Source organism: Macaca thibetana, chromosome 9 (assembly GCF_024542745.1).
Source record: "Macaca thibetana thibetana isolate TM-01 chromosome 9, ASM2454274v1, whole genome shotgun sequence".
Taxonomy (NCBI): Eukaryota; Metazoa; Chordata; class Mammalia; order Primates; family Cercopithecidae; genus Macaca; species Macaca thibetana.
In genome coordinates, this window is record NC_065586.1 from 92,626,930 (window position 1) to 92,650,873 (window position 23,944).

At 44.6% G+C, this 23,944-nt stretch overlaps 2 protein-coding genes across 5 annotated transcripts in view; one reads left to right on the forward strand and one right to left on the reverse strand.

Annotated features, from left to right (window-relative positions):
- Positions 1-23,944, forward strand: part of PGAM1 (phosphoglycerate mutase 1) — a 1,080,404-nt gene that overhangs the window by 235,799 nt on the left and 820,661 nt on the right. The gene's annotated exons all lie outside the window — the stretch shown is intronic.
- The window catches only part of PIK3AP1 (phosphoinositide-3-kinase adaptor protein 1), a 127,842-nt gene that overhangs the window by 35,810 nt on the left and 68,088 nt on the right, over positions 1-23,944 (reverse strand). For 3 of the 4 annotated variants that reach the window (XM_050802880.1, XM_050802879.1, XM_050802881.1), the window contains 4 exons: positions 23,810-23,942; positions 21,219-21,415; positions 17,707-17,896; positions 465-560 (listed from right to left, as the gene is read on the reverse strand). In XM_050802880.1, coding sequence (XP_050658837.1) covers positions 465-560; positions 17,707-17,896; positions 21,219-21,415; positions 23,810-23,942 — 616 coding nt within the window. The remainder of the gene's footprint in view (positions 1-464; positions 561-17,706; positions 17,897-21,218; positions 21,416-23,809; positions 23,943-23,944) is intronic. The other variant, XM_050802882.1, reaches the window with a different exon arrangement.

Genomic DNA, 23,944 nt, shown 5'->3' on the forward strand with positions numbered 1-23,944 from the left:
CATGTTCCTAACCACTATACAACACAGCCTCAACTTAGTATCTTTGTTTATATTCGCCTCCTTCACCAGCGAGTAAAGGCTCCTTGAAGGCATTCATCATATCTTACTTTTCTTTGTATCTCCAGCCCCAACATCCAGAACAGTGCTTTGCACATAGTAAGCACTCAATACATTTTGGCCAAATAAAAACAACATATGCATTTTAAAAGAGGTCTTGCTAGAGGCAACTTGTTTACCCAAACAAGTGGCTCCACTGGTTGGAACTCCTGGCCCACCTCTAAAGGGCTGATGGGGGAGCTCATGGTAGAGGGGTCAGGGGAGGCAGAGTGCCTCTATTCACATCGCATGCCATGTATGCCACAGCCCATTCCTTGAGGGGAGCAACCCTTATAAAGAACCAGACAATGTCTTGCATTTGTTTCTCTTTCACTCTTTTGGCTTCCCTGCTCATGGCTATGACTTACCTTCTAAAAACTTGCGGATCATAGAGTCCTTAGTGGCCTGAGAGAAACCATCTCTAGGGATTGGGTTAGATGTACTGGCCTGAAGCATTTCAACATCTAGATGGAAAAGGAGACTAAGATTTATATATTGTTCTCCTCCACAGGCAAGGAGGTTTTTACAGATGGAACTATGAGGTTTGGCAACTCTCTTAAGAGATTCAAGCATTCATCAATCTATCCATCCCTCCATCCATCTACCTACTCAAGAAGGACACTCAGTAAGTGTGGGGCATGAAAGAGAGCAACGTGCACAACCCTCAGGCTCTTCCTTGCACCACAGGTCTCAAAGGGTAAAGATATGCTCATTTGCATTTGAAAGAATAGGTTCAATTTTGAAATACTACATCGTCGCATTGTTTATTACAGAAAAAATGGAAGCAGGAATAACAGGGAATAAATTGTGTTTATGATTTCATAAATATGCAGTAAACACATAAATGTGCTGGGAATGATAAATAATGAATTTTTGGAAGTGGTTACTCTATGGAGAGGGAGAGAGGATCACTGGATTCGGAGGGGGTTGACAGAGGACCATAACTGGAATCATATTATTTAATTAAAAAAAAATCTGAGACAAAAAAGGAATAAAAAGGAAATACATATTCTTGAAGATTCTGATGAAACTGAAGATTCAGAATCTTCAAAAAATACAATATTTTAGATAATTGATATGCTACCCAAAGGGGGCAAAATAAGATTCTATTTTTGTATTTGCTTATATATGTAAAAAAGAAACTCTGGGCCAGGCGTGGTGGCTCACACTTTTAACCCCAACACTTTGGAAGACCAAGGCTGAAGGATCACTTGAGCCTAGGCGTTCGAGTCCAACCTACGCAACACAGTGAGACCCCATCGCTACAGAAAAAGAAAAAGAAAAAAATTAGCAAGGTATAGTGGCACCCGCCTGTGCTCCCAGCCACTTGGGATGCAGAACCGGGAGGATTACTCAAGCCAAGGAGGTCAAGGCAGCAGTGAACTGTGATCATGCCACTGCACTCCAGCCTAGGCAACAGAGCAACACCCTGTCTCAGTAACAACAACAACAAAAAAAAAAAAAAAAAAGAAAAAAAAGAAGAAGAAGAAAGAAAAAAAGAAAAGAAAAGAAACCCTGGAAGGAGATATAAGACATTGATATCAGTGGTTTTCTAGGAACTGAGAAGATGGGGATAAATAATACAGAAAGATATTCCACTGTTCATCTTCTTATATTTTAGCTTTTCAGCCTATTCGAAAAAATAAAGAAATGCAGTATTCTGATATGTTTGTGTTACCTTATTAACCAAAAAACACACAAACAAAAAACAACCTCCTTATTTCTACTTCTTCAGTTTATGTCTCCTGGCATAGTAGACGCATGACATAAATATAATGTACCGTGATGTCTTCCAGTTCAGGGCACTACAATTCCAAATGAGGAACCAGTAAATGAATCCCACCCGCCTGCTCTTGTCACCACTGAATTCCACAACAGACTAGAAAGATTAGGGTAATTGTACTAATCCTGAAGTATACCTAGAGATGCATTCATTATTTTAAACATGTTCTGATAAGAACTCACACCTAATTCATTCCTTAAAAATTCAAGACCAGAAATATTCTACTTACATGAGACTTTCAGTTTAATTTGCTTAATTGTGTTTCATGGAACATTTTCCTCATGGAGTTAGAAAATGGAGGCTGGGCACAGGATGTCACACCTGTAAGCCCAGCACTTTGGAAGGCTGAGGTGGGAAGATGGCTGAGCCCAGGAGTTCAAGACTAGCCTGGGCAACAGAGTGAGACCCTGTCTCTCCAAAAAAAAAAAAAAAGAAAAGAAAGCCAGGCTTGGTGGCTCACACCTGTAATCCCAGCACTTTGGGAGGCCGAGGCAGGCAGATCACAAGGTCAGGAGATCGAGACCATCCTGACTAACACGGTGAAACCCCGTCTCTACTAAAAATACAAAAAATTAGCCGGGTGTGGTGGCGGGCGCCTGTAGTCCCAGTTCCTCAGGAGGCTGAGGCAGGAGAATGGTGTGAACCCAGGAGGCGGAGCTTGCAGTGAGCCAAGATCGCGCTACTGCACTCCAACCTGGGCGACAGAGCGAGACTCCGTCTCAAAAAAAAAAAAAAAAAAAATTGGCTGGGCATGGTGGTGCAGACCTATAGTCCCATCTATTCAGGAGGCTCAGGTGGGAGAATTGCTTGAGCCCAAGAGATCTGGCTGCAGTGAACTAGGATCATGCCACTGCACTGCAGCTTGGGTGACACAGTGAAACCCTGTCTCAAAATAATAAAAAGAAAAGAAAAATGGGAAGGAACACATATTCTACAGGTGTGTGCCCTGCTAAGAGCAGGACCCTCCTCTACCTGACCAAGACTCTGTATTGCCTTCCTTCTTCTCAATTCTTACCCCTATCTCCACTCCCACCTGCCTGACCCTGACCCCAGTTAATTTTTGAAACTCCAGTTTGAAACTCATCATTAACCCAACAATGAAGCACCAAGGAACTTACCCCCAAGGGAAGACATGCTTGGGTCAGACACCCGTAAAGATAAGGGGAGGGAGAAACTCCACAGACCTGTGATCCAGCTTTATACTGCCCAATGCTGAACCCTCTAGAAAACCATACCTGTCTCAGGCCCCAGCATCTCCAGGAACCTTCTCCAGTGTATAGCAACCTCAGGACCATTTTAATCACTAATCACCAAATCTCCCAGGCTGATAATATCAGAGCGCAAACCTCACACACACTATCTGTCAACCCTGTTGACAGAGTGGTAAAAGCCTCATGCAATGGTCCAGCTATTTTCACTAACAACATTCAATTTGAGAGAGTTGATTTGCATATCAGAGACGTAGGTGCAAAACTGAAGGAGCTATAAAGAGAATTTAGGGAAATAAAATGTGGAAGAAAATAGTAGAAGCAAGAGCAGTCCTGGCTGGTCCTGGCATGCTCATATATATGGATGCAGGCTTCCACTCTGGGTACTATAACCCCTTTCCTAATGTGCCCATTTTGGGAGAAGTTAAAGAAAGAACTTAAAAAGAGAAAAGAACAAGCCAAGTGCAGTGGCTCATGCCTGTAATCCCAGCAATTTGGGACGCCAAGGCAGGTGGATTGCTTGAGGTCAGGAGTTCGAGACCAGCCTGGCCAACATGGCGAAACCTCGTCTCTACTAAAATACAAAAATTAGCTGGGCATGGTGGCGCATGCCTGCACTCCCAGCTACTCAGGAGGCTGAGGCAGAAGAATAGCTTGAACCTGGGAGGCAGAGGTTGCAGTGAGCCGGGATTACACTACTACACTCCAGCCTGGATGACAGAGCAAGACTCCGTCTCAAAAAACAAACAAACAAACAAAAAAGATAAAAGAAAAAAGAAAAGAACAGAAAAAAATGTGCACCCGTAATGAGACTTAAGAATATCATGACTCCTTCCACCAAGAAGGACATCATTTCTATAGCATTCTTGACAAAACTTCATAACCTCAGCCCAATTATAGAAAACATCAGACAAATTCAAACTGAAGGGCATTATACAAAATAACTGATCAGTGCTCTTCAAAAGTATCGAGACAAGGAAAGACTAAGGAACTGTTGCAAGCTGAAGGAGACTGAGAAGAAATAACTAAATGCATTATAAGATCCTAGAAAGGATCCCGGAACAGAAAAAGAATATCAGTGACACAACTAGAGAAATGTGAACAAGGTCTATAATTTAGTTAGAAGTATTGTGCCAAAGTAATTTCCTGGCTTTGGTAATTGTACTATGGTTATGTAAGATGTTAGTATTAAGGGAGCCTGAGTGAAAAGTATGCAAGAACTCTGATGTTTTTGCAACTTTTCTCTCTAAAAGTAGTTCAAAATGAATTTTTTTTTTTTTACAAAAAGGAGAGGAGGGACCACTATAGCAAAACTAAATAATCATAGCTCCTGGGGATGACCCCATGATCGTCCTTCCTGTCTGCTTACACTATCAAGCTAAGTACCTTCCAATGACACTGTGGAGCACATGTGTGTGGATGCAATGATCGAGGTGGTGCGAAATGAATCACTTGTGAAAAACAAATATTTTTACTTTATAGTCACACCTTAACTGGTGGTTAAGATCATGATTTTGGAAGCAACAATGTAGGTGGTTAAATGTCAGCTCTGTGACTTGGTAGAGTTCTTCGGCCTCCTTAAGCCTCCCTGAGAGTGTCTCACAGGATGATGAGAAGCATGGGCATTAGGATCGAAATGCATAGGTTCCAACTGTGTTTTTCCCACTTCTGGCTGTATTGACTACACACCCACCAGTCCAACACCAACTAGTCTTTTTAGGTTCAATCAAACATTCAGACTCACAAGATGACCCTACGACATGCTTGGCACCAGTTCACTCAGAAAGATGCAGGACACAAGCTAGGAGGGCAGTGACAAGAGCTGGTCTTCCTTTGAGCCAGTCCTTGCACCTGACCAGCAGCTCAGATGCAAAGAGACAAGATCCATAGCAGGCCGCGCTGGTGAAAAACCTCATGTCCTACAAGAGCAATTTCTCTCATAGCAACTCCAGAGGCATAGCTTCCAGGGTCTGCATGAGAGATATGCCAGAGTCAATGCCCTCAGGAAAGCCCAAAGAACGGTGTCCCTTTGAAGTATTTCTAGTTCCTGTACAGATCCTCCCAGTTCCAGATGCAATTTACCAATCAGGAGCCATTTTTATTGTAGGCAATGTTGCCTGGAAACATAGTTGACATTGGCTCTTATCAGGTTACCGGGGTAACAAAGCTAGGAAGTCAACTGAAGGTCAAAATCTTATGCAGAAAGGGAAATGATAGCTATTATATTTTCTCTTTGCCCATAATTATCTTGGGCCAAGTTTTAAAAATCCTCTCAGCTTCTCTCTCTTCTTGTCTGTAAAATGGTGATAATAATAGTATGTATATCACAGGTTTGTCGTGAGTATTAAATTAGGAGCTTGCCAACTGCTTAGCACAGTATCTAGCACACAGGAAGTGCTAAAGGAATGCTAGCTACTGTTATTATTATTACTATTATTTTTATTATTAAATTCTATACCCAGGCTAATGTCCTAAACAGAGAAAATTCAAAAAAGAGGATTCAATTTACACTTCTTTCAACAAGACCTTTACTTGTTTGAACCCAAGTTTTCTGTCTTCAAAGTAATGAATGCTTATGAGTTCATTGTAATATTTGAATTTCCACACATATTCTCAAATACTTCATTATTATATTTAGCCTAGTAAAAACTATGCCTACTCAATATATTTATATTTGAATATACCTAAAGCACGGGAGGAATCTTCAGACAACAAACATCAATTCTTTACAATAGAGTTATTTATGGAAATCTGACTCACAGACAAGGCTGGCCAGGTGCATTTTCTTTATCATGGCTTCTGGACACTAAGTACTGGCTTGACAGAGCCAGCAGGCTTCTTCCCTCCTTGGTGAAGGGTCTGCCACTGCGGTCCAGACCAGACTTGGAGCTCCCATGCCCATTTGCCTTACACTTCCCTGACACTTCCCTGACACCTATCACACTCTTTATTAGCGGCCCAGCAGTGAACACCAAGGGGCAATTCCTGCAGCTCTTTCACTCCTGCTGGCACCACTCCATGCCACCAGGACCATAGGGAGAGGCCAACCTTCAGGACAGAGCCTAAAGCCAGAGGATCCAAGGCATGGCTGGAAGAACATGATGGGGGCAAAGGTGCAGGGAGGAGAGAGAGGGTGGTCTGCAGACACAGGGAAGACCCGAAGTCAGGAGTAAAGGCACTGACGAGGGCTAGAGTCAACTGAACAGACTGCATGCAGGGGACAAACTTAAGTCAGAGAAAGGCAGCAGCTGAAACCAGGGAATTAATAGAGACCCAGGTGCTAGCCACTGAGCAACCAGTGCAGGTCGGCATCATGATCAGAAGCACGGACTTTGATATCTTGGAGACCTGGGTTCAAGCCCTGGTTCTGACTCTTCCTAGCTCTGTGTCCTTGGGCAGTCACCTGACATTGCTAAGTTTCTATATCTCCATCTGTAAAGTGAGGATAAGTAACAGTACCTACCTCATATGATGATCATTCGGGCCAAAGGAGACAATGCTTATAAAATGCTTACTAATAGTGCCTGGCACTAAATTTTCATTGTTATCATTATTATTATATTGAGGCATCTTAATTGGCATATCAGTTTTCTATGGCTGCTATGACAAATTACCATTTAAAACAACATAAATTTGTTATCTTATAGTTCTGTGGCTCAGAAGTCTGAAATAGGTCCCACTGGGTCAAAGTCAAGGTTTTGTCAGGGCTGCATTCCTTTCTGGAAGCTATAGAGGAGGATCTGTCTCCTTGTCCTTTCCCAACTCTAGAGGCCACCTGCATTCCTTAGCACTAGGCCGTCTTCTGCCATCTTCAAGCCCAGCAATGTTGGGCAGAAAGCTTAGCTGAACTGAGTCCTCTCCTTGATGCCCTCTGTCTGGTCTGTTTTCTGACACCCTCTTCCACTTTTAAGGACGTTTTTGATTATATTGGGCTCACCAAGGTGATCCAGGATATTCTCCATATCTTGAAGTCAGCTGATTAGCAACCTTGATGCTGTCTGCAATCTTAATTCTCCTTTGCCATGTAACTTAGCATATTTACAGATTCAGGGGAATTATTCTGCCTCTCAAGATAGGCCCAAGTATCAGGCATAGTCATTCTGCCATGAATTTCCTTCCCATACTGCGTCAGTGAAGGGAAGAGAGGACAGGAATTAGGGCACACTCAAGTGAGTCCATCATGTTTACACACAAACTAGGCAGCCTTGCTCTGAAGTAGACATTATTCAGTCTCTAGATGTGCACTGCCTTAAATGAAGTTACCTAAAAATGGTTTTTCCATTTATATTATAAAGAAAATGATATACATATATTTTTTGAGACGGAGTCTTGCCCTGTCAGCCAGGCTGGAGGGCAGCGATGCGATCTTGGCTCACTGCAAGCTCCGCCTCTCGGGTTCACGCCATTCTCCTGCCTCAGCTTCCTGAGTAGCTGGGACAACAGGCACCCACCACCATACCTGGCTAATTTTTTGTATTTCTAGATTAGAGACGGGGGTTCACTGTGTTAGCCAGGATGGTCTCGATCTCCTGACGTCGTGATCCGCCCGCCTAGGCCTCCCAAAGTGCTGGGATTACAGGTGTGAGCCACCGTGTCTGGACAAGAAAATGATTTTTTAAAATCTTTAGTTGAACATAAATATCTTTGTAGACCAGGAACAGCAGTTACCATACACGGGCCTCCATGTCCCTATTCCATTTTCATGGCAAACATCACTAACCAATCATAGCATTCTTTCTGTCCTTCTCAACACAGCACCCAGGCACTCAATATTGGCCAACTGGGGCCAGTATTTATTAAAGGTGTGGTAGCTCATGCCTGTAATCCCAGCATTTTGGGAGGCCTAGACGGGAGGATCACCTGAGGTCAGGAGTTCAAGACTAGCCTAGCCAACATGGCAAAACCCTGTCTCTACTAAAAATACAAAAATTAGGGGGTGTGGTGGCGGGTACTTGTGATCCCAGCTACTTGGGAGGCTGAGGCAGGAGAATTGCTTGAACCCAGAAGATGGAGGTTGCAGTGAGCCGAGACTGTACCACAACACTCCAGCCTGGGCAACAGAGCGAGACTCCATCTCAAAAAATAAAAGGAAAAAGAAAAAGAAAAAAAAAAAACTAGGCTGGGCACAGTGGCTCATACCTGTAATCCCAGCACTTTGGGAGGCCGATGGGGGTGGATCATAAGGTCAGCAGTTTGAGACCAACCTGGCCAACATGGTAAAACCCCATCTCTACTAAAAATACACACACAAAAAAAAGTTAGCCAGGCATGGTGGTGTGCACCTGTAATCTCAGCTATCGAGAGGCTGAGGCAGGAAAACTGCTTGAACCCAGGAGGCGGAGGTTGCAGTGAGCCAAGATTGCACCACTGCACTCCAGTCTGGGTGACAGAGCAAGACTCCATAAAATTAAAAAAAATAAAATAAATTATAAAAGAAAAAAAATACTGGCCAACTGGCATTGGCATGTGAAATTATTTTTAAAATGCTCTTTTCCACACCTAATTAGGCACTAAGTCCTAACAGTAGCAGATATTACCTTTGTAATACCACATTTTTAAAAAGGTACCTGGTTGTCTGGGGTTAATGAGTGATAAAACCCTCTCAGGCTCTAAATATGACAACTCCACATATACACACAACCTGGACATACAGTGAACTACACAGAATATTATGTAAGTGAAGGGAGTCTGTTTCTAGACAAAGAGCATTTTGGGAGGGAAATCAGAACAAATCCCTGCATTCCTGGATGTTCAGGGTTTGTACTTCAGATCCTAAGCACTTATACTTCATGACTTGCAAATTAAAAATAAACCAAAATGCACTGAAACCTACTGGTCTGAGGAAAAAGTGCAAAGTTCTTTTATTTCAGCAAAGAAAAACAACAACAATGGCAAGGAGACTCTGGGGCCACAGCCTCCTACTGGAAAAGCCAGCTATAGAGTCACACTGCACTGTATTTAAGGAGTCAGTCAGAAAGAACCCACTCCTGGAATGCAAGAAGCTTGAACAGATGAGAGAACACCCAAGCAGGCACTTAATTAAAGAATAAATCAAGGGCAATAGTGAATTCTCAAAGACACCCATATGATACTCTTCGTGGGACACAGACCACTTAGCTGCAGTGGAAACTCCATCCAGATTATATGCTGTTAATTTAACAGAAAGCCAAGTGAGTATATAATACAGTGAAATGTCAGCTACTGAAAGACTATTCTTCTAGAAGGCTTTCAAACCCTGAAAGGAGGCCAAAAGAATTTTTTTTCCCCAGCAAGAATCTTTTGTGGCTAAAAAGAGAGTCTTAGAGCAAGGAGCATTATAGTCAAACATTTGAAGATAACCTGGAACCTAATGGGTCAGTTTGCCCCCAGGTAGAATGGTTTGACTGACCATGCCAATGAAAAAGTCCAGCTTTTCTGTACGCTAAAGAAGTAATGGGATGGAAGAAAGAGGGAGAGGGAGAGATGGGAGAGATATGCAATCACACACACACACTCTCTCTCTGTGATAGTTAATTTATTTTATTTTTTGAGACAAGGTCCCACTCTGTCACCCAGGCTAGAGTGCAGGGGCACAATCATGGCCCACTGCAGCCTCAATTTCCCAGGTGATCCTCCCACCTGAGCCTCCTAACTACAGGCACGCACCACCATGTCTGGCTAATTTAAAAAAAAAATTTTTTTTTAAATGGGTTTTCGCCATATTGCCCAGGCTGATCTTGAACTCCTATACTCAAGCTATCTGCCCACTTTGGCCTCCCCAAGTGCTGAGATTACAGGCATGAGCCACCATGCCTGGCCTGTGATGGTCAATTTTAGGTGTCAACTTGACTGTATTAGGGAATACCTAGAGTGAGGGTGTTTCCAGAAGAGAAGCATGTGAGTAGAAAAGATCCACCCTCAATGTAGGCAGGCATCATCTCATCAGCTCAGGGCCCTAATGGAGCAAAAACAGACAAAAGGTGAACTGGTGTCTCCCCAGGGGCTGGCATACACTGCCATACACTCTTCTTCTCTGGGTTGGACATCAGAACTCCAGGCTCTCCACCCTTTGGACTATAGGACATACACTAGCTGCTCTCCCCTCGGGTTCTCAGGCTTTTGAGCTGAGACTGAGAGTTACACAATCAGCTTCCTGGTTCTGAGGCCTTTGGGCTACGTACTTTGGACTTCTGAGTTGATGCTGGAACGAGTTAAGACTTTTGGGGCAATTGGAAACGAATGAATGTATTTTGTATGTGAGAAGGACATGAATTTTGGAGGCTAGGAGCAGAGTGCTGATTTGAATGTGTGCCCCAAAATTTCATGTGTTGCAAACTTAATCCCTCCATCCTCATGAATGGATTAATGTTGCTATCGTGAGAGTGGGTTTATTATCACAGGAGTAGCTTTGTTATGAAAGCAAGACCCCTCTGGCTCTCCTACTCTTGTCCTTTTGCCATGTGAATACTTTCCACAATGTTATGACGCACAAGATGCCAGAACCATGCTCTTGGACTTTCCAGCCTCCAGAATCGTGAGCTAAATAAACTTATTTTCTTTACAAATTACCCAGTTCATGGTGTTCTGTTATAGCAACAGAAAACAGACTAAGACACACACACACACACACACACACACACACACACACACACACGAGAATAGCAGTGTAAAGTTACAGGGCTAATGAGTGATGGTTGACATTGGCAATGAAGAAAGGACTGAGGATAAATAGTTTAGGAGAAGCTGCAAACAAGTTCTGTGGCTTTCTTATGCAGACAAATGCCTCAATACAGTACCCCCGGCAAGCACAAAGACCCTCTGTCATGCAGGAGTGAGTCTATGGGATGCATTTGTGGTGCTGTGCAGTGAGTCCCATGTGGTAGCCCACCTGAACACAGCCCCACCTACATTCTCAAAGCAGTGTTCTTTTCCTCCATAGCACTGTCACAGTTTGTGGTTATATATTCAGTTATGTGGTGTTTTTGTTTAACATCCAGCTCTCTCACTAGAATGTAAGCTTTGAAAGGCAAGTTTCATGCCAGCTTGTTTAATGACTCATCATCACCTAGCACAGCGTGATTTAAACACGAGAGGTTTCATAAATATTTGTTGAATGGATGAACAAACTAATAAAGGAAAAACAAACGAACACATGAATATGAAGGCATCTGGGCTTTGTGAAGGAATCTGGGCATTTCCCAAGCTGAGAAAAGAGAAAGGCAATTTAGGCAGAAGGAAGAATCAAGTGCATGGGAACATGAAAGAAAAGGCAGCTTGTAGTGACCAATGGAGTTACTGCCACCCTGAGATGTCCCACACTCGGGGACACCTAACAGATGTCTCAGTACCACCTATGAGGCGGGTGAGGTCTTTGCACTGGAATACCGACACACTATTCCACCCACAAAGTCGAGAATTACATCTTATTTTCTGGTAGCTCAAATTCAAGAAATCGTTGAACACCTATTGTGTACAGCACTGGGATGGGCATTGTGGATGATACAAAGCTGTAAGACATGCTTCCTATCGAGGCCAGGAGAGGGTGACCAGAGAAGCCTGTATATAACTAGAGCCCCAGGGGATGTGTGTGCAGTGTCCCAAGGAAAGCGTGACCTGCAAGCTGTGCAGGTTCAGAGGGGAGCAAGGTTGCTGCTGGCGATGGGGATTTTATCTTTTTAAAACATTCAATCCAGCATGCTTTCACTAAGTCCCTATGTCCCCAACATAGTTCGTGTATTTATGGAGGAGCAAAAAGCAACAAGAAGTCAGGAGGTACACTGAGCTCATCTCCCTGCTCCCCAGTGGATTCTGTCCTTGCAGGTGAGAATTCATGCTGTGCACCCAGGCCCACGGGTCTTGAGGCATCTCTTGGCTCTACTCGCCAGAATCCTCCCAAAAGGGATGCCAGGAGGATGACAGAGCCTCAGCAGTCACAGGGAGGGAGGCTCCTGAGAGAAAAGGATGCAGATAGGAAAGACAGTATGTCTCATAAGCAAACCAGTAATGTAGTCATTTTGCATACAAATCATCCTTCAGTTGGTTTCAGACCTACAGGGCTGGGCTGTGAGGTTCTTTACAGTCCCCAAGTGTGCCCCCAGCTCAGACAGAACCCAGCTTGCAGAGAGGGGCTGTAATCAGAGAGATCAGGTAAAGAAAACACTGCAGGAAATGATCTGTTACAAAGATGCCAGTTACCAAGGAGGTTGCTAAGGGAAGCTGGCAAGTTAGCTAGAGCTAAGTCAGCTCTCCACTACATAAACACTTGAGCTACAGAACAATGAGGTAGGGATCAGGGGTTCAGAAGAAAAGTTCAGTGCAGGGATAACATGGAGCAGAACAGTCCTCTGGGATTGATTAGTGAGTCTGCAGTTTCTAACGGCAAGATGATAACACCTTTCTCCTTTCGTTCCTTTCGCTTTGTGGAAGAAAAATGAGGCTCTCAGGTATTGAAGCAAAGCTACAACCCACAAAGCAGATTACCTTGGAAACAGACTGGACAAGGGCCTCCCAGAACTGGCTCCCAAGGCCATTCTACCCAGAGCCTCAGAGAGGTGACCAGTCACTGGGCAAGCTTTCAACACAAAATTAATCACCTAGGTCCAGGGACCACCAGGACTTAACATATCATTCTCCAAGGTAAGGGCAGGGGACAAAGAACTAAGGCAGAAAAAGATGAGGAGATAGTGAAAGCACCCACGGACATTTGCCTGGAGTTTTATTTAATGTTTGCATAAGCTTGTCCTCAATAAAGACATTTTATCTCTTACATAATAAGGTGTGGAAGTTGATGCTTTAAATATGTGGGGTCTTTTTTTTTTTTTTTTTTTTTTTGAGACAGGGTCCCATTTTGTTAGCAGGCTGGAATGCAGTGGCGCAGTCATGGCTCACTGCAGCCTTGAATGCCCAGGCTCAAGCAATTCTCCCACCAGAGCCTCCTGAGTAGCTGGGACCACAGGCATGTGCCACCATGCCCAGCTAATTTTTAAAAATTTTTTTGCAGAAACGAGGTCTTACTATGCTGCCCAGGCTGGTCTCAAATTCCTGGGTTCAAGCAATCCTCCCGCCTCAGCCTCCCGAAATGCTGGGATTACAGGTATGAGCCACCATGCCCGACTGATCTGTGGGGCCTTGATCAAAAAATTCTCAAGAGAATTGGGAGCAAAGTTGAAGGTTTGATAACAAAGACACATAGTTACCACCTGGTGGCAGCATATCTAAACTAAAGACTTGTGAGTGTGACGTGTGTGTGCGTGTGTGTGTGTGTGTGTGTGTGTGTGTGTGTACACCCACGCAAGCAAGTTCAGGGGAGGGAGAGATTGGAGCAGAATTGTACGATCTCATGGTCAGAACCCAACACCTCTCTCCAACCCCATTTCAGTTAACACTGGGAGCTTCCCCTATAACCTTCCAACTCAGGTGGTTGCCTTGGATTCTCTTTGGAGAAGCAACCTCATTACCACCCCTTTCCCAAACTCAAGTCAGAAAGATTTGTCCCAACAACAGTTAGGTGATCTCCAAAGCAGTGGTCTGAAACCGGCCTAAAGCCTGCCACCCTATAATGTTTGTACTGTGAGCGAATCAATGAGTAAGCGACTGAGTGAATGAACACAGCCTAATTTCCTTAATATGGTTATTTTCAGCCTCTAGGGTTACCACAGTCAATGGTGGGGCACTGATAAATGTGGCAATCTAGACATTTAGAAATAGCCCCTGTATAAGTGTCTATCTCAGGGCTGACAAATGCAGACCCTAGAAAGGCAGGCCAGGAGAGCCCTATATTCCAGTGGGACAGCAGACAGATTTGCCTCCTGGGAATTCGAAGACACAGATTCCTGATCCAGTCCTCCCTTGATGGGACTTAGGTAAGTTACTAAATCTTGGAGCCTTAGTTTTCTTTCCTGTGAAACAGAGATCATCCTATGCACTAAACCCTAGGGTGGTCAGGTGAGATCACGGAGACACAGGCAGTCCGTGGACTTTGAAAGGGCTGCCAGGTGTTCCAAGTTATTACTCTGCTGGGGGGTGCTGCAAATACGCATTTTAGATTTAGCAGTTTGTCCTTTATCCTACTTCTTTATGAATTAAGCTACCTTGTCACCTACTGAGCCACCCTTAGGAAAATGAATTATTCCTCCCCAAGTCCAAGTTGCTGCTGCTTCTGAGCCAGGAGGTAAGCGATCATTCTCAAGGTTAAACTTGACAGCCACAGGGACAGAAACACAAACCAAACCATGTCTAGAGTCAGAAAATTCAGAGTTCATATAATCGGGGAAATGAAAAATGTGGGCCAGCCACGGTGGCTCACGCCTGTAATCCCAGCAGAGTAATAACTTGGAACACCTGGCAGCACTTGGAATAACTTGGAACACTTTGGTTTGGGAAGCCAAGGCAGACGGATTGCTTGAGCTGACAAGTTCAAGACCAGCCTGGGCAACATCACAAAATCCCATCTATATGAAAAATACAAAAAATTAACTGGGCATGGTGGTTCATGCCTGTAGTCCCAGCAACTCGGGAGGCTTAGGTGGGAGGACGGCTTGAGCCTGGAGGCAGTGGTTACAGGGAGCTGGGATTGCTGGCATTGTGCCACTGCACTCTAGCCTGAGCAATAGAGCCAGAACTTGTCTCAAAAAAAAAAAAAAAAAAAAAAAAAAAAAAAAGGCAGGCAGGCAGCAAGGAAGGAAGGAAAAAGAAAAATGCGGTGAGTTTCCTTTTCCTATGCAAAAAGCAGCCAAATGTGACAGCCTGCCTCCCCCACTGGTGGCCTCCTTCCAGCTCCACGGCACCCAGAAGCCCCCTGGCCCGGGTGACTTTACAAGTTGCCAGTTGGCTACAAACCAGGCTAGCTCCACAGCACACTGCTGCCTTGGGAAGCCCTGGTAAACCTCACCGATCCTGCTGTGAGGGGCCCAGCAGACCAGGAATAATGGGAGAGACACCTTTGGCATTCCCTGAAGGTTTCCAGTGCTGTGGTGGGAGCATGGCATGTGTTAGAATATCCAGGGGGACAAGTGTAAGGCTCTGTCAGCCCTAAACTGCCAATAAAGTAGGGCTTTCTTTAACTGTCCAGTAGTTTCATAGCAAAGACACAGGGCAGAAAGGATGATGCAGTCTCCAGATTCAAGTGGGTACTGGTGGTTCTCCAAGTGTTCTTTTGTGAGTGAGTCCCTATTCCACAATGGAAAGGATTGGTCCTACCCACTTCCCTGCCTGTATCTCCAACAACCAGAAGAGATCAGTAACTGAAATGTGCTAGATGCTCCAGAAATGCTTATTGGGTATATGGATAGGATGATGGGCAAGGCTAGGGGGCGCCAGAGGCTGCTTTGTTATCCAATATCTGGAGTTGCAGATAGGGGAAGAAAGGCTATAGAGGCTAGATGGTTTTTCCAAAAGGAACCACAACTAAAATGCGTGGTGTTGGATAACAATTTCTGCCACAGTATACAGAATATGGTCCTAATGACAGAGAAATCTGGATTCAAATCTGGGCTCTATCACTGATTGGCTGTGACACTTCGGGAATGTTCAGTCCCTCTGTGCCTCTGTTTCCCCATTTGTAAAGTGCAGGTAAGAAAAGCATCCTAGTGGGTAGCTTTCGGACTTCAGTGAGATCAAGGGTGTGGATGGTAGTGATGGTGCTTTCTCTCCCCACATCCATGTCAAGGCACAGCTCATTTGGGAAGAGCTTCCACCAGCATTTCCAAGCCTCCCAGTTAGGTGCTGGAGGGAGCTTTTATTGCTCTTTCCCCTAAAGGAGCACCCAATCTAACTGACAAACACCTAAACAACCACTGGACCACATCTTGCAGGTTCTGGGATCGGTGTCAAAGGCTTGCTGGCATCAGAGACTGCCTCTGGCCCTCTGATCAACCTATGCCTTCTCTCCAAGGCACCCTGTTGGCACCTGCTCTTCCATGAGTTCACGGATGGGAAAGTCAGGCCCGCCTCCCTGTGGGCCCAGGGCCCTACTGTCTTCTTTTCAGGCTGAAGGCTTGTAATACTCAATCTAGCCCATTCCAGAAACTTCCCCATCCATAATGTTGATACCTTGGTGGATACTTCTCTTTCTTGAATCTATTAATGAAACCCATAGGGAAGGAGGGTTAAGTCTCCAGTGGTGCCTCCACATGCTTAGCATTTGATAGCGAATGATGGTAACACATGAATAAGCCTCTTAGAGGGCCTGCTGTGTGGGTCTCCTGCTTCAACTCCAGTATGTGCGTGGAGATCACATCCACTGTAACCTAGATCAGTGGTTCTCAAGGGTGGTGGCACTGCCCCCCTGGGGCATTTGGAAAAATCTATGAGGGTGTTTTGGGTGGTCACCAAGGAGATGGCATTTAGTAAAAGGGGGAAGGACCCTAGACATCCTGCCATGTGTGGGACAGCCCTGCCCATTGAAGAGGTGTTTCACGTCCCTCGTGACTTTCAAATATTCCTCTAGACATACATTTAAGTTTTAAAAAGCACTTATGATACATATTTATACCTTTATGTATATTTCTGCACATCTGTGTATCTGTACATGTATGTGTATATTTTTAAATTTAATGTCAGCAGATATAAGCAAAAATATAAACAAATATACCTATCATTTTATTACTAATTATTACTAATGCCATATTGGCTGGGAGTCACAAGTCACATAACTTCTCTCAACTCAGTTATACGTTCCTATTTTGTTTTGAGTTTAGGTGCTGGAGGGGAACTTTTACTGCTCATTCACTTTTGTCAAAATGTATTACTTTGCATTGGAAAAAACAAGATAATAAAATATGGGCAAAGTTTGTAAACAGTTTACAAGAAAAATCATGATCCTGAAGAATATTTTGAAAATAAGTTTACTATATATTAATGCAATAAGATCAAATTACCCCTCGCCCTCAAAAAATCTGCTTATTATTTTCTGAGCCTAGAACCTAAACTGTTTCACATATAAACACATCTTATTTTTGCACTTAATTTGTTAGAAATTCAATTTCTATGAAAATGGAAAGGAAATCATAGAGTTGTTCATCATCTAGGAAAATCCGGATGCCAGTGCCAACATTGTTCCCATCATTTGAGCCACCAAGACTGCAGACGTGTGTCAGTCAACGTTTGAAGCCGTAATGTTCACAGTGATTCTGAGTGTGTCTGCATCTGACTATTTTGTCATGACTTCTGGTGCAGGCATGTTTGAGCATGTCCTCTTCTTTAATTTCTCTTTCCTATTTCAATTAGGGCAGTATATTTGATTTCTGAGAATTTTATATGTAGGTAGGTTATATAATATATAAATCTCATGTCAGAGTAGGAAAGGGGGTATTACAACATGTTTGTTATAAAAAGGACCCATGGAGACTGAGGGCTGAGAGCCACCAATTTGGCCTCTCAGATCATGAGGCAATGACTTCATCAATTCTGACTTCCAGATATTTGCTTAAACTCTCCCAGCAGTCACAACAGAGGAAGTTTGGAGAAGAATTCTGCTTGTCACAGCCATGACTCCAGCCCTAGCTTTGTGTAAAACAGGACCTTCATCTCTCTGGGGTGAAGTGAGGGTAAGTAGGGACTGCCCCACGCTGTCGTCAACTGGAATGAGAAAAGCTGTTTCTCAGCAGAAAGGTGGAAGCAGAACTGGGTCGTGCTACTTACAGAGGTCTTCAGTGGCAGCTGGGACGAAGGCAGCCATGGACTCATAGAGATCCTCGTCACAGCCGGGGTTGAGCGAGCATTTCATGAGCAGGTCTGTGGAAAGGTGGGCCATGGACTCGTACACAGCGTCAGCCTCCTCCCCTTGCATCAGTTCCTCTTTAATGTGACTCTTGAGCATGTCCACCGTTTCCTGAAAGAGAAGACGAGACCCACGGCGCACTGAGGCCGCCTGGCTTTCTGGGTGGAACTTGGCCCCCAAAGGCACTTGTGGCCAGCAAAGTAAAGGTTCCCATGAGTCAGGATTGCAATTGGTTGTGTGTATTTGTATTTTCCCGCCTGACTGAATGCTCCTTGAGGCCAGGCTTCCCACCTTTTTTTAGTTTCTTTTATGTTTTTGTTTTAATCTTCGTATCTTCCTACAACACTAAGCATAGAGTTAGGCACTCAGGAGATACTCACTAAATGTCCACTGACCAGAGGATACAAATTAAAAATTACTTTCCCATGGCCAGGTGTGGTGGCTCACACCTATAATCCCAGGACTTTGGGAGGCCAAGGTGAGTGGATCACCTGAGGTCAGGAGTTCAAGACCAGCCTGGCCAAAATGGCAAAACCTCATCTCTACTAAAAATACAAAAATTAGCCGGGCATGGTAGAGCACGCTTGGAATCCCAGCTACTCAGGAGGCCAAGGCATGAGAATTGCTTGAATCCAGGAGGGGGAGGTTGCAGTGAGCCAAGATCGCACCACTGCACTCCAGCCTGGGCAACAGAGCAAGACTCTGTCTAAAAAATAATAATAATTTAAAAAAAAACTTTCCCATGAGCACCTTTTAAATGTCAGGTGCGATGCTAGGTATTTGTCTATACCCTATCTCCTGTAATCCATTCCACTACTGCTAGAGAAAGGTATAATATTCCCTAGTTTACAGACCAGAAAAACAAAGCTCACAAAAATCTAGTATCTTACTCAAGGGCTTGCAATCTGATCTTTGATCTTTCTTCTACACCCTAGTGGTTCCTCCAAAGGGAAAAAATGACACAAGAAGGTGTGACCTTTCCTGACTAGCCACGCAGAAATTCAAATGAGCTGAACAGGAATGCAGCTAAGGTGTTCTCGCACCGTGTGCAGTCAGAGCTCACTCCGCAGCTTGGCACACTAGCCCCTGTTCCTTTCGCAGGCTCCTCCAAACTGTCAGGAACCCTGACCGTTTCCAGGGGTTCGGGCCTCAATTTTATATCCTGTGTGCCCAAAAGCAGAGATGATCTTGGAGAAAGTGTCCTGACATCAGAAAGGTTCTCCCCCACCTCCCACTGCCATCCTGCTTCCATGTGATTGTGAAGCCAGAGAGGTGACTTCCCTGAAACCTCTGCACAACTTTTCCTGGTAAGAAACTTTGGTGTTTCACAATCTTTATTTCAGCATCAACCCACAAAAATCCTCATTTTCACCACCACTACCCTAAGATAACTAATATTTGATTGATACTTCGTGAGTTTCCTCACGAGACCCAATAAGCCAGATGACAGCTGTGAAATGTTGGAGATTCAAGATCTGGCCTTTGGTTTTGATGTGGTGACAAAAGGAAATGGGACAGTTCTAAGAGGCCATAAGCAACACAAAGGGACAGTCTTTTGATCAGAATGCTGAAGCTACATTGGTTGAAGGTGACCATAGGAAGAAAGCAAAGACACTATGACCTAGATTAACTTCAGCACCAACTGCAAGTGCATCTTTCTTTTTTTTTTTTTTTTTTTGAGATGGAGTCTCGCTCTGTCGCCCAGGCTGGAGTGCAGTGGCCGGATCTCAGCTCACTGAAAGCTCTGCCTCCCGAGTTTACGCCATTCTCCTGCCTCAGCCTCCCGAGTACCTGGGACTACAGGCGCCCGCCACCTCGCCCGGCTAGTTTTTTGTATTTTTTAGTAGAGACGGGGTTTCACCGGGTTAGCCAGGATGGTCTCGATCTCCTGACCTCGTGATCCGCCCGTCTCGGCCTCCCAAAGTGCAAGGATTACAGGCTTGAGCCACCGCGCCCGGCCGAAAGTGCATCTTTCAACATGCCAGTTAAATACAACAGGATAACAAGCCCTGGCTTTAGTATCAAACTAGGTGCAAATCCTATCTCTGCCCTGAATAGTTTGTGGCCCTAAGCACAATGACTTTGCCTTTCTAAGCCGTTTTCCTCTTTTGTAAAGTATTGGCTCTCAATACTGTCAACTTCAAAGGATTGTGGTGGGGATTAAATGAGATAATACATTTTCAAATCAAATACATTCAATAAATACTAGTTACTAATATGAACACAGTAGGTTATTAATAAAAACTATTGGCATGGAAATGAAATGCTACATTTGGTACATTTGTGACTTTAAGAAAAAACTGAGTAAATACACCCAGACTGAGAGCACCTTTTAGCCTTATTTGTGTCAGTGATGCCCAAAAAAAGGACTCACACCATTTTATTCAAAATACTTATACACCTGTAAACACTGGGAAGTCCCCTCTGTGTGCCTCCGTGAATCACTGTCTTGTAGATTTTCCAACACAGAGCAGAGAGTTAAGTTTCTGGGGAGATGTCAGGCTCCCTCCTGTCTGGAGGTCGACAGCAAGACTGGGCTGTGTTTATTGCTCCCTGTGAGGTCACAGCCCCATGCCAGAGGCTGAGCTATTCTCAGGTACCCTCTGGGAGTCTGTGAAGAAGGAGGAAAACCACAAAGGACTGGGATCAGGAAGAGCAGCTGCTTCCCAGGCATCAGAGGCCATACTGGGGCATGGAATAAGAGGTAGACATGCGGTGCGATCAGCCTCAAAGAAGGACCCAGAAGTCAGTGTTCGAGGAGGAGCTGAGGGCCCCAAACCAGATGATCAGATAAACTGGGTGTGCCTGCCTGTCTTAAGATGGGATCCAGGCAGGGGGTTAGAAAGAGAAAGCGAGGCTGTCAGCAGGAGGTGGGCCTCAGAGTTGCTGCCCTGATGCCTTCCAGGTGCATAGCTTTATTGTGGTCTCTGCTAAAGAAGAAACCAAGCCTAACACAGTTCACCAGGCCCTGAAGGTGGGCGAGGCAGCTGGGAGCATCCCACCAAGGTGCCCTGGAGGCAGGTGGGGAGGTGGGGGGAGGTATCAGCCTCTACTTTCAGCCGATTCACTCTATAAAGGTTTCTGTAAATTCTTTGAGGGTGAAACTCAGTGCTTAATAGAAATGATTCCATTTTACCTTCAAAAGAACTCTATGACTCGAACTATGATTATCTTCCTTCTGCATATTAGGAAACTGAGAGAGGATACGTGACTTACCCAACATCACAAGGCTAACAAGGGTTGGTACAGGAATTTGGACCCAGGTCCATGTGACTCTAGACCTCATTTCTTAAGCCCACACATACTACCCACAGCCAGAAGAGGCACATGAGGACATGCTAGAGATAAAATCTATTCGTATTTTGGGTGAAAGGGCAGCCATCCTATCACAGCGTGCATTTCCAATCCTAGGCCCCTCCTGCCTTGACCTTACCACATACTCGTCGATGAACTGCCGCAGGTCCCTGAAGCCATGTTTCTCGGCGATGGTGTTGGGGTAGTGGCCATGCTTGTTGGCCACGCTGTATGCCTGCAGGGCTCCTGGGCAGGTGAGCAACAAGGCAGTGAGGTTCTTCAGTCCATACTTCGCAGCAAAATGCAACAGGGTGGGCAGCTCTTCATCCCTCTGATCTGAAAATTATCAAGGAAAACTTAATTGACAGATAAAAATAAAAGCACAGGGTGCCCTTGTTCATGGAGATGAAGCTGCCAAGACTAGCATGGCAACAGTAGGCACTCAGCCATTACTTATTGATTTTCTGACCTAACACGTAACAGCTTCCTTCAGGACACCACTGAAGATCATGTCCTCAGATGCAGAGGAAATACTTTTTTTTTTTTTTTTGAGATGGAGTCTCGCTCTGTCACCCAGACTGGAGTGCAGTGGCATGATCTTGGCTCACTGCAACCTCTGCCTCCCAAGTTCAAGTGATTCTCTCACTTCAGCCTCTCAAGTAGCTGGGATTACAGATGTGCATCACACCCAGTTAATTTTTGTATTTTGAGTAGAGATGGAGTTTCACCACGTTGTCCAGGCTGGTCTCATACTCCTGACCTCAAGTGATCCACCTGCTTCAGCCTCCCAACGTGCTGGGATTACAGGCACGAGCCACCACACCCGGCCATAACATTTTAATTAATTAGCAAATCTAATAATGAATACCCTACCATCTTCTCTAACAGGACTGGAAAATCCTGACAAAAAGTACCAATGCAAAATGTGCTGGGTTTTTTTAAAGGCTTAGCTAGCAGCCACAAAGTACAATAGGAATCATGTTTTGAACTTCTCTGCAAAGTTCAGAGCATGTATTTTTTAAAGCTGTTGTTTCGTGCTGATTAAAAGAAAGAGGTTCATCCTCTTAGCCCTTATTCCTAATTTCATGATAAGTACACCAAGTAATCCTGGGTATGTTCCTTAGACTTTCCGCAGCCTTTAGTTCTCAACCAGAAAATACTTCCAGACAATCTCAAAAGGACCTGGGAGGATTCGTTTAAGATAGTATTCAGCAGGGTTCTTATTTAGGAGAGATTTTGAACGTTGGTCTTAATGCACACAAGCCCCGCCAGAACATCAGTTCACTCCCTAATTGGTGGAAAGCAAAGTACTCCAGAGAGGTGCTGGGTCCCCACGGACCCCTCCACCCACTGACATCTGAATATAGCAAGTTAAACTCAACTAAGAAAATGGACATGTTTGTGTTTGCAGAGCTGGGGACAAATCTCTTTTTTTCATAAACGTTTATTTTTAAGCCCAACAACTTTATAGATATATATTTATATACAAATGTATATTTTTTAACATGACAAACCTAGCCTTCTACTTCAAATATGATCCTTGGAATGAAGGGTCTGAAAGTATTCCCAGGATCCCAGATTGTCAGGTTATGAAATACTTCCTCCTAAGCCCCAAGCTTAATAGAGAATAGTCACATCTACAAAAGTGCTGCAAGAACATTCCATAGTAGGAAGATGGGGAGAGGCAATACGAAAGAGAATCCCCCAGGAGAAGGCCTTGAAGGTCATGTAACCTCATCCTTATGGTTCTCTTAGACTGTAGAAGGATGGACCATAGGCAGAAGGTAACCAGAGACTTGGGTCCCATTTGTGTAGTGCAACCACAGCATGAAGGAATGGTAGTGTCCACCGAAACACTACAATAGGCATCCGGTCACACCAAGCACCATCCCTGTGCAAGGGGTGTGACTCTCCCAGCTCCCAGCATGTCACACGTGCACAAGAGGCTGCTCCTCCCCCATTAAACAAGTACTTGTTTAGAGCCTACAAAGAGCCAGCTGCCCAGGAACAGTTCTAGCTCTCACTGAGCAGACAACCTAGCAAAGAAGACAGACACAGCTGAGGAGTGCTAGGTCAATGGCAAACAACGTGCTGGTGGTCGGGGGGTGCCAAAGCAGGTGAATGGAACCTATTGGAGGTCTGGAGAAGGCCTTCTAGGGGAAGTGCTACCTAAGCTGCTACAGGGAAGTAAGAGAAGTTAGCCAGGTAAACAGCAACCAAGGCAGGGAGGAAGGACTGTCTTTCCATGAGTCTAAGTGGCAAAAGACAGGTGAAAAAAGCTCATACCTCCTGCAGATCAAAGCATAGAAAAGACAAGAGGGAGTGTGGAGAGAGATGAGCGCTTGTTTACAGGTTAAGCAGTTTGGATTTTATCTAGAAGGCAAATGGGAACCTCCCCTGACAGTACTTAGCTTATCTGTTCCTCACACTATCCCTATGAGGAATAATCATTACAAGCTCCATTAGCTTACGCCAAACCGATTTAAAATGACTCAATTCCTACTCCTCCGTAAGCCACCACATGTGTTTTGAGAAGGGGGTAAAGTATTCAGATTTGCAATTTAGAAGAATGAGGCCCAGTCAAGAATGAGTCCTTACCACAGGATAGGTTATAGAGAAGGGACCCAGAAGAGTTATAGCAGAAGGTAAAGGCATATGTTGATGGGATGCTAAAACCAGCAGGCTGGAATCAGCCCACATTGGTTTCCTGAGGTTTGACTGTCGACTTACTTGTCATCATATCTTCTTCTTCCAGCTGGTTGATTCCAAAGAGGTGCAGTCCACTTGCAGGGATATTGTTCTTCAGGGATTCGGTTAGCAGTTTATCAAGGGTCTCTGTGTTGTAGGGCACAATTTTAAAGGCCT